At 40.7% G+C, this 13,384-nt stretch overlaps 1 protein-coding gene across 1 annotated transcript in view; it reads right to left on the minus strand.

Annotated features, from left to right (window-relative positions):
• Positions 1–1,202: 1,202 nt before the first annotated feature.
• Positions 1,203–13,384, minus strand: part of LOC145398650 (cytochrome P450 2L1-like) — a 227,856-nt gene continuing 215,674 nt past the window's right edge. The window contains exons 10-12 of the mRNA XM_080271457.1: positions 11,701–11,880; positions 11,048–11,220; positions 1,203–1,406 (exon numbers count right to left, since the gene is read on the minus strand). Of these exons, the coding sequence (XP_080127583.1) occupies positions 1,203–1,406; positions 11,048–11,220; positions 11,701–11,880 (557 nt within the window). The remainder of the gene's footprint in view (positions 1,407–11,047; positions 11,221–11,700; positions 11,881–13,384) is intronic.

Consider the following 13,384-nt stretch of genomic DNA (forward strand, 5'->3'; position numbering starts at 1 on the left):
CTGACTTCTACTGTAGCGTCCCTTAAGTATTCCTTCTCTCACGGCTATTCGATACATGTCATTTTCATTACGATCTAAGATAACACATAACATTTCGGGGATCACCTTTACCTCGATCAACCAACGGGATGGGAATTGTCACAATATCTCCGGGATTACCAGGGGCATGATCTAAACGACTACGTTTCACCATGCGTTCAGCTTGGGCTAACTGACCAGCAGCTACTCTTGACCGTTGAAGTGCTATGTTTTCTTGAAGCACACGAAGTCTTCCTGTAGGATTCTGGTCACAGGGTGAATTGTCTGGATAGGCAGAACCCTCGGATAAACGAGCTGAATGAACAAAAAAAGAATAAAAGCAATGGATTTTTAGCCTGATAACAGAGATAAGTATTTAATTAACGGCGATAGACTTGACATGTGGTTATGAGCTTAATGAGATCAGTTATCAGTTACCTTTTTTTTAATTTTTTTTTTTCTGTGTGTGTTTGTCACTACCTGGATGAGCGAAGTCCTCAAGGTGAGTAGAACCCTCAGTTGAATCATCTGGATGAGTAGAGCCCTTCGATGAATCAACTGGATGAGTAGAGCACTCGGGTGAATCATCTGGATGAGCAGAGCACTCAGGTGGATCATCTGGATGAACAGAGCACTCAGGTGGATCATCTAGATGAGCAGAGCACTCCAGTGAATCATCTGGATGAGCAGAGCACTCAGGTGGATCAACTGGACGAGCAGAGCACTCAGGTGAATCATCTGGATGAGCAGAGTCCGAGGGGAAAGTGTAAGCTCCAAGTAACTCATCTTCAGTAACCATTGTCTTCAAAACTTCCTCTGGAAGTGCAGTTGAGCGTAGACCTACTCTGGCCTCAACACCGAAGAGTGCTTTGTATGGGGATTGTTTGATCCCAGAATGGTAACTGGTGTTCTTTGAAAACTGCACAAACTTCGAGTCCCATGGGCCAGTCACTTGTATCATTATCACCTAACCATGAAACTAGCATGTCTTTTATATCACAGTTAAGGCGTTCAACTGATCCCTGACTCTGCGGATGCCTTGGTTTACCATGAACCATTGACAAGTCTGGCCAAAGAAGTTTGATTTCCGAAATGACTAATGCTGTAAATTCACTACCATTATCGCTTTGAAGAATTTGAGGTGCTCCAAACATTAAAAATATGTCCATTAGTTGGAATGCAACTCAGCGGCCCTTTTTGAAGTTAAGGGACGCAATATGCAATACTTTGTTAGGTGATCTTGATGCACCATTATCCACTTGATACTTTCCTTTGGCACAAGACTGCATGTCAACAAGATCCACCTGAGCTCGTGAGCCAAAGTCCTTTGACAAAATCGGTTTAACAGTAACACCCTTGGTCGTACATCTTTTCCGTTTCTTGTGACACTGAACACACAAAGATTTGAACAGTTATACAGTATCTTTAGTAACGTTTGCACATCTTGACAAAGCTTTGACCATTTTGTCTCTGCCGCCTTGTCCCGTAGTAATGTGAGCACATTTTATTGTGTCAAACATATCCTCAATGTGCACAAAATAAACAGGTTCTTGAGTTCTATCATTCCGTTTTTCGTTCAACTTTTGAACGTCACCACACTGAAGAACTTTGTAATGTCCAAGGATGTAATACTGCCGATTTGATTTATTTTTTGCAGATCCTGCTACGCTGAGTTCCTCTATCAGATTGTAGTACTCAATTTTAGTCAGTAGTAATGACTTTGAATCCGATTTTTTCTTCAATATCACTTTCTCATACAAAAGTGCTTCCTCAGAACACGCCATATGTTCTACAAACGAACTACACCTCACGGAAGGACACAAGAGTAAATGCCAAAGACAAGGCCAACACACAACTGCACTGGCTAGCTACCCAGACGTCTGTACCGGCCTCACACACACACACACACACACACACACACACACAAACAAAAGGTTAGGGAAATACGAGAAAAGCAAGACAAGGCCTCTAAAGGTGACTTTCCAGAGTATAAACACTGTGGAGGAGATACTAAAAAATGCAAAGAATCTTATGGAAAAAGAGGAGTTCAAAAATGTATGGATAAAAAGATGCCTAACACAAGAGGAACTGGAATTACTGAAAGAGAAGAGGGAGGAAGCAAAAACAAAAAATGAGGGAAGATCAGAAGAGGAGAAGAACAAATTTTTTTTGTAAAGTAATAGGATTGCAGGTACGAAAGTGGTACACAAACAGGATGGAATAAAAAGGAGGAAGGTAGTAAAACCATGTCATGACAAGCATATAAACAAGATGATAAAGTTGATGTACTCAAATGTGGATGGAATGGTATCTAAATTACTAGAGATGAATGATTGTCAGAGAAAATGAACCACAAATAATATGCCTAACTGAAACAAAATTAACACCAAGGATATCCAATGACATACTAAACTTAGAGGAATACAATATATGGAGAAGAGACAGAAATTTAAAAAAGGGAGGAGGAATTATAATATTAACTAAGAAAAATCTAAAAGTCAATGAAATAAAGCTAGATATACCATCACATGTAGAACTGATTGCAGTAGAGATCAACACATCTGAAGGGAAAGTAATTGTAGCCAATTTGTACATGCCACCCAGATCAAACACATGGGAAAGCGACGAATATGAGGACCTGGCAGAGAGTACAATTCAGAGTTTAAGATCATTACTACATAAAATGGAAGCGAAATCGGAAAGAATTATACTAACTGGAGATTTAAATACAAATATAAATTGGAATACTTTAGATATAATTAGCCAAGAAAGCTGTTGGGACCAAAAGCTCCTGGATCTCGTGCAAGAGTTTTTCCTAACGCAACACGTGAGGGAAACCACCAGAAAAAGAGGACTCGATGTACCTTCAGTGCTAGATTTAATATTTACTAGGCAAGAAAATGATATTGACAGTTTAATATATCACCCTCCACTCGGCAAAAGCGATCATGCAGTACTAAATTACAAGTTCAGGATACCGTATGACATAGTTAACAGCAATGAAAGTTACAAAAAGAGACTAAGCTATAAAAAGGGAAATTATCAAGACCTAAAGAAGTATTTCTTACAAGTTGATTGGGAAAATAAGCTTAGAGGATAAGATTTAACTGCGGTATATAAAAAATTCTGTGAACTTTATGAAATAGGTGTCCAGAAGTACATCCCACAGCACAAAGAAGCAGATAAGAAAATATAGAAATGGTTCAATACAGAATGTAAAAAATCAAAAGAAAGAAGAGATTTGTTGTGGAATAGATACAGAAGACACAATAGTGAAAGGGCGTATAGTAATTACAAACAGGCAAGAAGCGATTATACAAGAATAAGGAGGGAAGCTCAAAAACAGTTTGAGAAGGATATAATAAATAAAAATAGTGATCAACCAAAGCTGTTTTACAGCTACATCAGAAAAAAAAAAAACAAAGTAAAAGATATAATACAATCCATTACGGACGAAGGAATCACTTATACGCAAGAGAAAGATATTTGTGAAGCACTAAATAAGAATTTCCATTTAATTTTTACAGAAGAAAAAAATTTTGAGAGAGACTATGTGGAACATGCATGTCCACGCATACTACCAGATATACAAATAGCAGAAAAAGTAATACAGGAGGAGTTAAGTAAATTAGACTGAGGAAAAGCAAGTGGTCCTGATGAAATTTCATGTTGGGTACTGCGAGACTGTGCAAAGGAGTTAAGTAAACCATTATTTTTAATTTTCAAGAAATCCTTGAGTCAAGGTAAACTACCTGATATTTGGAAGAAAGCAAATATTGTCCCCTTATTCAAGAAAGGAAATAGACAAAATCCACTCAACTACCGACTATTATCACTGACCAGTGTTGTAAGCAAGGTATTAGAAAAGCTTATAAGAAAAGCTTGGGTAAATCATCTAGAAGAACAGAGTATGATAACAGAAAGACAGTTTGGTTTCAGAAAAGGAAAATCATGTGTTACTAATCTGTTGAGCTACTATGACAGAGTAGCAAACACAATACAGGAAAGAGAAGGATGGGTGGACAGTATCTATTTAGATTTCAAGAAAGCTTTTGACACAGTACCACACCAAAGACTTTTATGGAAACTGTACCATCAAGGAGGAATTCGAGGCAAACTGTTTTGTTGGATGCAAGATTTTCTCATAAAAAGAGAAATGAGAACAGTACTAAGAGGAAACTACTCATCATGGAAAGAAGTCACTAGTGGAGTACCACAGGGTTCAGTGCTGGCACCAATCATGTTTTTAGTGTATATAAATGATATAAACAGTAACACTGGAAATGATAGCTATCTGAATATGTTGGCAGATGATGCAAAAATACAAAGGAGAATTACTAACACAGACTCTTGTAAAGAGCTACAAGAAGAATTAAATAAACTTCATGAATGGAGTAATACATGGCAAATGGAATTCAATGTGGACAAGTGTCATGTAATCAAGTTTGGTAAAAGTGGAAAAAGACCTGATTGGGATTATAAGTTAGAAAATAAAACCCTATACACATCAGAAAGAGAGAAGGACCTAGGTGTGATTATCAGTAACAGACTATCTCCGGCTGACCACATCAGCCAGAAGGTACGGAACATGTATACACTGCTTGCAAATATGAGAACAGCATTCACATACATAAATGAAGACATGCTAAGAAGGATAATAACATCATTCTTTAGACCAACTCTGGAATATGCATCAGTAGTCTGGAGTCCTCATCTCAAAAAACACATAGACAAGATTGAAAAAGTTCAGAGAGCCGCTACAAGATGGATACCAAGCTTAAGGGACCTAAGCTACGAAGAAAGACTAAATAAACTGAATCTACCAACACTACAGAAGAGAAGGAAAAGAGGTGACATGATAATGCTATATAAGTGCATATCAGGGAAGGAGAAAATAGACATAAATGATTACTTAACATATGGAGAAGCATCAGCAAGAGGACACTGCAAAAAACTGCATAAGAAGAGAGGTGATAAAGACGTAAGGAAATTCAGTTTCTCAAACAGGGCAATTGATCAATGGAATGCACTACCGAATGAAATAGTGTGTGCCAAAACAATTCACAAATTTAAGGATATGTACGATTAATATGGTTTAAGACACGGGACAGTACGAGCTTGACTCATTCCTGTAAAGATACAATTAGGTAAGTACAATTAGGTAAGGTAAATACACACACACACACACACACACACACACACACACACACACACACACACACACACTGATAAACTACCCAGACATCATCACACAAACTTCCAACAGGCAAACTGACCGATTACCCATACCAGGATTCAAACTCTAGTTTGACCTGTAAGAATAAAAACTGATTTAATGTCTTACTTTATTGTCACATTTTATTCTTTCATTGTTTTATTATCACATTATATTGTCACGCAGGTTTTATTATCACATTCTATCGTCACGTAGGTTTTAGAAAATAAAATTTTACTCAAGAATACTGTGTGTTTGTCTATGTCAGTATATTACTCCATATTAGTCAATATGCCAAGAAAATCTATCATTATTTTAGTCACTTTGTAAATTGTCTCCAATTTTTAGCTGATTTCTAAATTGACTGGGTGAACCAGGCAATTCACATATTGCCTGAAAAGTTCAGTCACTTTACAAATTGTCTGGATTTAGATACTGACTGTAACATATATACACAACAGCCACCTTCGGTTTTGAAATGAGTATAGAGAATGTAGGAGGATACAGAAAAGGGTCTGCTGTCAGTTGCCTCAGACAGCTGAGTCGCAGTTAGAAAAAGAAGGTGAGGTTTAGGGAAGGAGAGGTGGTGCTCAACAGAGTGAAAGTTAGAGGAAAGGCCGCGAATGTTGCAGAAATTAAGAAGAAGAGAGTCAGACAGTGGTTCCAGGCATCTCGAGTCGTCACCGGGAGAGGGACGGAAGGTGGGGGCATTTATGGTCTCCCCCCTGGGGACTCCGAGGCCACGTGTTTTGCTGCCATATTCTTTTTAATTTTGGAAAAGGAAGTGTGGTGTGTACTGTGCATGTAGTTTAGTGTTGATAGTTAGAGAAACTTGTATTGGAGTGCATGCTGGCCTACTCTGTGTTATTGAGACACTGAAAAAGTTCAGCAAAGGGGGATGGTCGGGACCTAATCCCGAGGGCTGATGAAACGGGAGCTCCAGCTCTCCCTGTCATCAGCTTTCCATCTACCTTGGGAGTACTGCCCTTCTCGGCTGGTGCTACAGTCTACTCACTGCACTGTACATCCCTTTCGGGAATAGGACTCCAGGTGTGAAATAACGATTTTAGTCTGATAACACGTTTACTTTTTACTTAGCATTGCCAGAGGATGTTTGTCAGTTTTAAAGAGACTTTTCTAACTGATGGGATTTGGTAGAGCCCTACTAAGTTTAAGCCAAGCATACAAACTCAAGAATAACTCATAAAATGCCATGTGACTGAGGGTGTTCGTAGCTGAAGAAGCTGAAGAGGAAGAGACAGTCAAAAAGTAAATATGAGTGACGGTAGCATAAGTAAAACAAAAAGACTTCGTTCTAAAGGCACAACAATTGGAGAGTTGACCAGTGAGAGGAAGAGCTTGAAGGCAAACAATAAAGATAATAGTACAGTACATGGAAGAATTATACCCACATTTTGGAAACTGTCATTTAATAGGGAGATACCTGAACAGGGTCCAAGTTAAGCTGCCTCGGTGTTTCTTCCTAGTGCACACCTTTTTAATATGTAGGTGTAGTGAAACAGTTTGAATAAGTCACGGTCCTATGTATGATACCAAATATTTTTTTAAAAAGTGAGTGCCTTGGAGAAAACGAAAGAGGGCATTTTATATCCTTCCATTAAATATATATATATATATATATATATATATATATATATATATATATATATATATATATATATATATATATATATATATATATATATATATATATATATATATATATATATATATATATATATATATATATATGGAAGGAGGGGGTATGTCAAGGATCGGTGCTGTCCGTCTGTTGCTCACTAACATTTTCCGGAAATGAGATGCTTCACTACCTTAGACTTCACCAAAGCCTCATATTGTGTCCATGCAGCTCCCGATTCACCCCCACAGTTTAACAACATTAGCAGAGCCTCATATCATGGTTCTGAAGCTCTCGCATCATTTCGTTCATTTCGTTTATGAAGACTCCAATATGCTTGTATGCGTTGGCCATGGTTGCCTAATGGCAGCTGTCCATGCTGCTCGATCTCTGACAACCTGTTTATTTAGTCCCTAATCCCTGAGGTCATCCTCAGTAACCTCGTCCCAGGTCCTTTTAGGTCTACCTCTCGCAAACCTACTCTTAACGTTCACCCTTCTTACTTTCTGCACCCAATTGTCATCCACCATCCTCTCCTCATGCCCAAACCATCTCAGTCCACTCCTCCTTATCACAACACCAATACACTCTACACTCTAGTCCTAACCTACCTCTTAGCTCTTCCATCGTCTACCTAGCCCCTCCAGACCTCGCATTCAAGGACGCACTGCACATCCACCTAATTATTTTCATTTTTGTACTTTCGAGTCTGCGAATATCCTCTTCCTTTACCGTCCAGGTCTCATTACCATACAGCATTACACTCCTAACACATGCCATATACAAAGATCCCGTAGCACAGAGGGAGAGCCCTCTTAACATCAGCAGAGGCAACAGCTCCCTGAGCTTCCAACCACTCCTCACTCTAGCCAAAGAGCTCATTCCTGCCCCACCTCTAGCATATAACATGTCTCCTAAGTAAGGAAACTCTTCCACAAACTCGATAGACTCGCCATCAAGATCAGTCCTTTCACGCCTGACAATCTCCACATGCTCTCCCCGACACACTGCACACATGAAGCTAGGATTATCTCACAGTTTACCTCTAATACCGCAACATCTCTTTTGCACCCACTTAACACAAACACTTTACAAAAAGGAATTACTTTCCATACTCTTGTGACAAATCGCACATGGCCACTCCTCTCTTCTTTGAAAGAACCGCCATCTACCCTGGATACCACCACCTTTGTTTTATCTGCATTTGCTCTCAAGCCCTTGTGCCCCATACCGTCTCTACACTTCCTAAATATTTCCTCTGCCTCCCTTTTATTTTCTGCAATCAACACCAAATCATCGGCATACAACAAGTCCCACAGGAGTCCATTCTTTAAGTCATGTGAGAGGGCTTCAAGCACCATGATAAACAAGGGCCTCAAGACTGACCAATGATGCACACCAACATTCACGGGAATCTCATCACTCTCCATTCATTTTCACCAGGATTTGATCACCCGCATACACACCCATAACCACTCTAACCAGCCACTCCTCGGTCCCAAGTTATCTCATTGTCCACTTCACCACCTCCCTAGGGACTCTGTCAAAATACTTCTCCAAATAAAAAAAAAAAAAAGGATCCCTTTTCTTTCTTCTTTATTTTTCCTGAAGCTGTCGAATCATAAATTTGGTATCACTGGTCCCTTTGCCTGGCATAAACCCAAACTGCATCTCATAATATACACTCTTTCTCTGACCATACCTTCTAGAGCTCTTTCCATTACCTTCATTATCTGGTCCAAAAGTTTGATGCCTCTATAATTTCCTCCTTCCAGGGGATCACACTTCGCCTTGTACACAAGTAACCCCACTCCTACATCTCCTGAGGCCTTCAGCATTTCAGCAGTGAACCCAGACACACTTTCTGCCTTCCCCACCTGCATCCTCCCTACTACCCTGCTCACGGTAGTAGCATCAATCAAAGGTCAAGGACCAAACACTGCGTTTGCTGACTCCAAACTTTCCTTGTTCCAGTCAGACTCCTCATTCGTCAACCGGTTATAATGCTCTCTCCAGGCGTCTTTAACCCGCCCCGTCCCGTCGACGTATGGGTACGTTGCAACGATTTGCATTTGCCAGTCCCGGCGATGTACCGGTACGTCGTGCAATTGCAAGGTCCCTAATTTGCACAATTTTCAATTTTCGCGCGTGATTTTTCGTATGTATACACAGGACACCTTCCTCTATTCCTCTACAAGATGCTAAGCAGGGACAATACCTTACAATGCATAACCTCCCCCCTCCCCCCGTCACGCCATTGTCTCTGCAATTCACCTGTTACCAATGACCTGGCCAATAAAGACATTCAGGGCCAGAGTGATTCCCCAATTGATGACAATGTGGAGGACAAGGTTTACATAGCATTACAGGAAGAAACAGTCAGAAATGATGATCAGGTATTGTAGGAAAAAAAAGGTCATGAATGGTGATTAGTTGGTGAGTGAAACAATGCTTATAATACCTATATTACTGCTTCAAAACCAATATACTCTCATACTACATATAAATTCGTACCAAGTAAATAAATAAATACAGTTTATGAGTGGATAAAATAGTTACCCTCCCATAGAACTCGTTTTCTTTGGTGCCAGCATGTTAGAAAATCCAGTCAGGTAAGTAGGAACTCCTTCCTGGATTGAGTATTTTAAACCTCAGGTGAGCGATTTCTCTATGAATTTTCGATGTTTCTCACCAAAAGCAAAGGTTATAGCCAAAAAAAAAAAAAATCGAAAATACCTCGGGACTGAGGGATGTCGGAGGTGCGGAAAACCTCGGGACGTGATGGGTTAATATCTTCACTGTTCGCCATTTCCTTTTCTGCATCATCCTTCACAGTGTGCTCAGCTCTTATAGCCCTACTTTCCCTCTTCATCTGATTTGCCACCTTAAATATCATATTCTTACTTTCCACATTATTTAGGGTATTCAGTAAGAGTCTCTGAGACTCAGATTTTGTCTTGTATACCTCTTTTCAAGCCTTATGGTTGGTCAGACAAGTACGAGTATTCCTCTTTATTACCACTACTTTCCATTCCCGTAAAAGCCTTGTTTTCTCCCTAACTGCAGCTTCTACATCCTCATCTCACCATCAAGTTACTTTATGTCTTGGGGGGGGGGGCGCTTGTTCATCCACACACTGAATCAGTAACTCTCAGTAGATTTTTCTCGAGAGCTCTGTACTGTTCATTAACACTTCAGTTTACAGCACCCTGTTCACCAGTCTACTCATCTCGCTATACAAGGCATCCCTTACTGCTTGGTTTTTCAACTTCCATATTTTCCTCCGAATTGCAAAGGTCCTCTTTTTCATCATCCACTCCATCAGCTCAATGTCACGTATCAATCATTTGTGTTGCTGCACTTACTCTTCGCACCATGTAACATTAACATCCTTCACCAACCTCCTATCAGCCCTCCTGACCAGGATATAGTCCCTCTGGCTATTATTTTCCCCAGACTCGTGTGTACTCTGCCTCCTCTCTCTCTTCCTAAAATGAATGTTGCACTCAAGCATGTTCATTGCCTTCCCAAACTCAATCTTTCTCTTTCCTCATTTCTCGTATCATATGTGCATCCCCCAGGTATCCCTTTACTCGTATATCCTTCAGCTGCTTCACCTACATGAACATTTAAGTCCCCTCCCAAAACTACAGTCTCATCATCTCCCATACCACTTACCACACATATTAAACCATTGCAGAATCTATCTACATCATCCAAGCCAACCTGTGGAGCATATGCCGATACAGGAGAAAATGTGACCCTACCGAGCAACATTTTCACCACTATAATCCTTTCACTCACTCTCATTACATTCATGACATATTCCACACAGTGTCCATTAACCAGCACACCCACACCACCATATCCATGCGCCTTTCTCTGCCAAAATATCTTGTACCAACAATCTCTCCCGACAGTCATTCTGGCTGATCTTCCCCTATACAGTATTTAACCCCCTGTACACAGCCAACATGCACCCACCTCCTACTCATTGGCTCGGCCACTTCAAACTACCCATATTCCAAGATGCCAGCATGATTCCCCCAGGTGATTTAGTTTTGACAGGCTTTTGTTTAACCTCATTTTTTTGCCAAATTCATTAGAATTAAATAGAGGGAGAGCCAGACGACAGACCCCGTCCACCCGCACAGTCTCAAGTCCAGGCATGGGACCTGTGACCCATAGCCCACAAGCCATGCCCAGTAGTTGTGGCACTGGTCTCTAGGTGCCCTGCCTGGACAGCTATAGGGACACCCTTCAAGCATGCCTTGGCATTGTAACTGCACCACCATTATACACCCGCTAATAGGGCAGGGGAGCGCTACTCCTGGGTTCAGGTCCCTCTCTGTTGGGCAAAAGCGGCAGCCTGGAAACCACAGTGCCCTGTACCTTCTAGCACAGATCCGAGTCCCATCCCATCCTGACCCCCAAAACTATGCTGGCAGAGCTCATGTTACGCCGCCTCTCAATAGGTCTGCCTCAAGGTAGGGGGTCAAAGTTTTCTGGCCACATCCCTTGCTGGCTTGAACCCCTGTGACGTAGTGAGGATACGTTGTGAGTTATGTAAAGGGCATGTAGGGTAGTACATGAGATAGTTAAAGGAAAGCACTTTTGGTAGCACCAGATGATTTTATTCAGTTTGGAGAAGACTTCTTGTAATGAAGGAGTAAATGGAGGCTATAAGTATATAACTCCTCCAGCTCAAAGAGTGTATAATAAACTACATCATATCGTCTAGAGATGGCAAGAGTAATATGAAGATACGGCTTCAGACCCAATGAGATTAATGAGAGAGAGAGCGAGAGAAAGACCCTTTCCCTCTAACTCCTAACGGTGATCAGCAGGTCCTGTGACACGCAGCAACGGAAGAACGGATTCCCAGGTTCAGGCTTGAGGCTGAGAGTCTTGCCAGGCGGGATGGCGAAGTTTAAACTCTGGAGCAGTGTAGTGGAAAAGATTAGCAGCTCCATGCGTGCCAAAGCCTCTCCCGCACACTGACGCTTGCCTGGGGATGAGAGAAGGCTTAGACTGGACATTTGAAAAGATGGAAAATTTGCATGTGTGTAGCAGTGTTATGGAGAGGATAAACAGCTCCCGGCGTGCCACAGCCTTTTCCACACACTCACGCTTGCTTAGGTGGCGTGGAAATGTAGAGTGTTTTAGTAAACACTTTCTCACTATACAATAAACACGGGAAAAGTAGTTCATCTAACATTGCACCTCTTTTGCTTGTCAGTTTTCTCCGGTGCAAATATCGCTAAGCTCAGAGAGGCTTGGTATGTTTCTCTGTCCATAGATCTCTTTTGACCTGATGTGTCACGGAGGAAAATGAACATGTCCCAAATGTGAAGCAAACACAGTGGAATAATAGATGAAATTTTGTCCCTGACTATACCTATGAACACACACACACACACACACACACAGGTCGCCGACAGAGACGGAGCTCTCCTGGATCGTGAGGAAATAATCGCTGAATCAGCGACGAAAAGAAGACCAGCCAATTTGTGATTATGTTAATGAATGCGTGAGTGGTGGTCCTGTCGGACAGTAGTAAAAAAAAAAAAAACGCGGTTTCGGTCACAAAAAGAACAAGATTCAGTGAAAATAGAAAGTCTCCATATGGTTGACTCATGGCGGAAAGGGACGGTGCATTGTTTACACTCGACGAGAGAGACTTTGAGGGCTTTTCTGAAGAGGATGTGGCAAATGGAAGTATTAAGTTGAACCAAACAAGAATAGCAGGTGTAGAGAAAACAGCGGAGAGGAATGCCCAGGAGATAAAAATTGTATGGGCAGTAATTCAAGAGTTTCAGGAAGGGACTCAAGAGCAGAAAACGAGATCAAAAGTTTGCAAAATAAACTGGAAAAAATTTATACACGTAGTGACGAACAAGAGAGTGAAGTTACTTAATTAAAAGTAAGCAATGACTCAGCCTCAAATGAAATTAAACAGCTTAAGAGGGATAATAAGAGGTTGGAAGAAGAAAGAGACAGGATGAAAAGCAAACCAGATGAGTATGAATCCAAATCAAGAATACAGGACGAGCACATTAAAGAAATCAAGGAGCAACATAGAGGGTGGAAGAAAATTCAGGAAGAGGGAAATGTAAATTTGAAAGAGATTATAGAACAATAAAGCAAGGAAAAGGTGGAGAGGGAATTGGTTAGGGTGCTGAGAAGTAGAGAATCTTTAGTTAGGGATGTACCAGATAAGAAAAAATGTGTAATAAACTCAGGAGTTAAAGAAAAACGTATTACAATAAGATCAGAAAGAGAAAGAGAAGAACTGAGTAAAGTTAAAGAAATAATATCAGTAGTCATGGAAAAAAACAACGAAACTCAAGAAGAGATTGAAGAGGTGTTTAGGTTAGGAAAGTACGGGGAAGGATAGGCAAGGCCATTGAAGGTTAAGTTTAAGTCTCAGGCAACAGTAAACGTAATTATCAGTAGAACATGGAAATTATCAGACAAGGAAGGGTTCAAAGATGTTTGGATAAGGAGAGATG

Source organism: Coenobita brevimanus, chromosome 46 (genome assembly GCF_032717465.1).
Source record: "Coenobita brevimanus isolate Jiangsu-jjx chromosome 46, ASM3271746v2, whole genome shotgun sequence".
Classification (NCBI taxonomy): domain Eukaryota; kingdom Metazoa; phylum Arthropoda; class Malacostraca; order Decapoda; family Coenobitidae; genus Coenobita; species Coenobita brevimanus.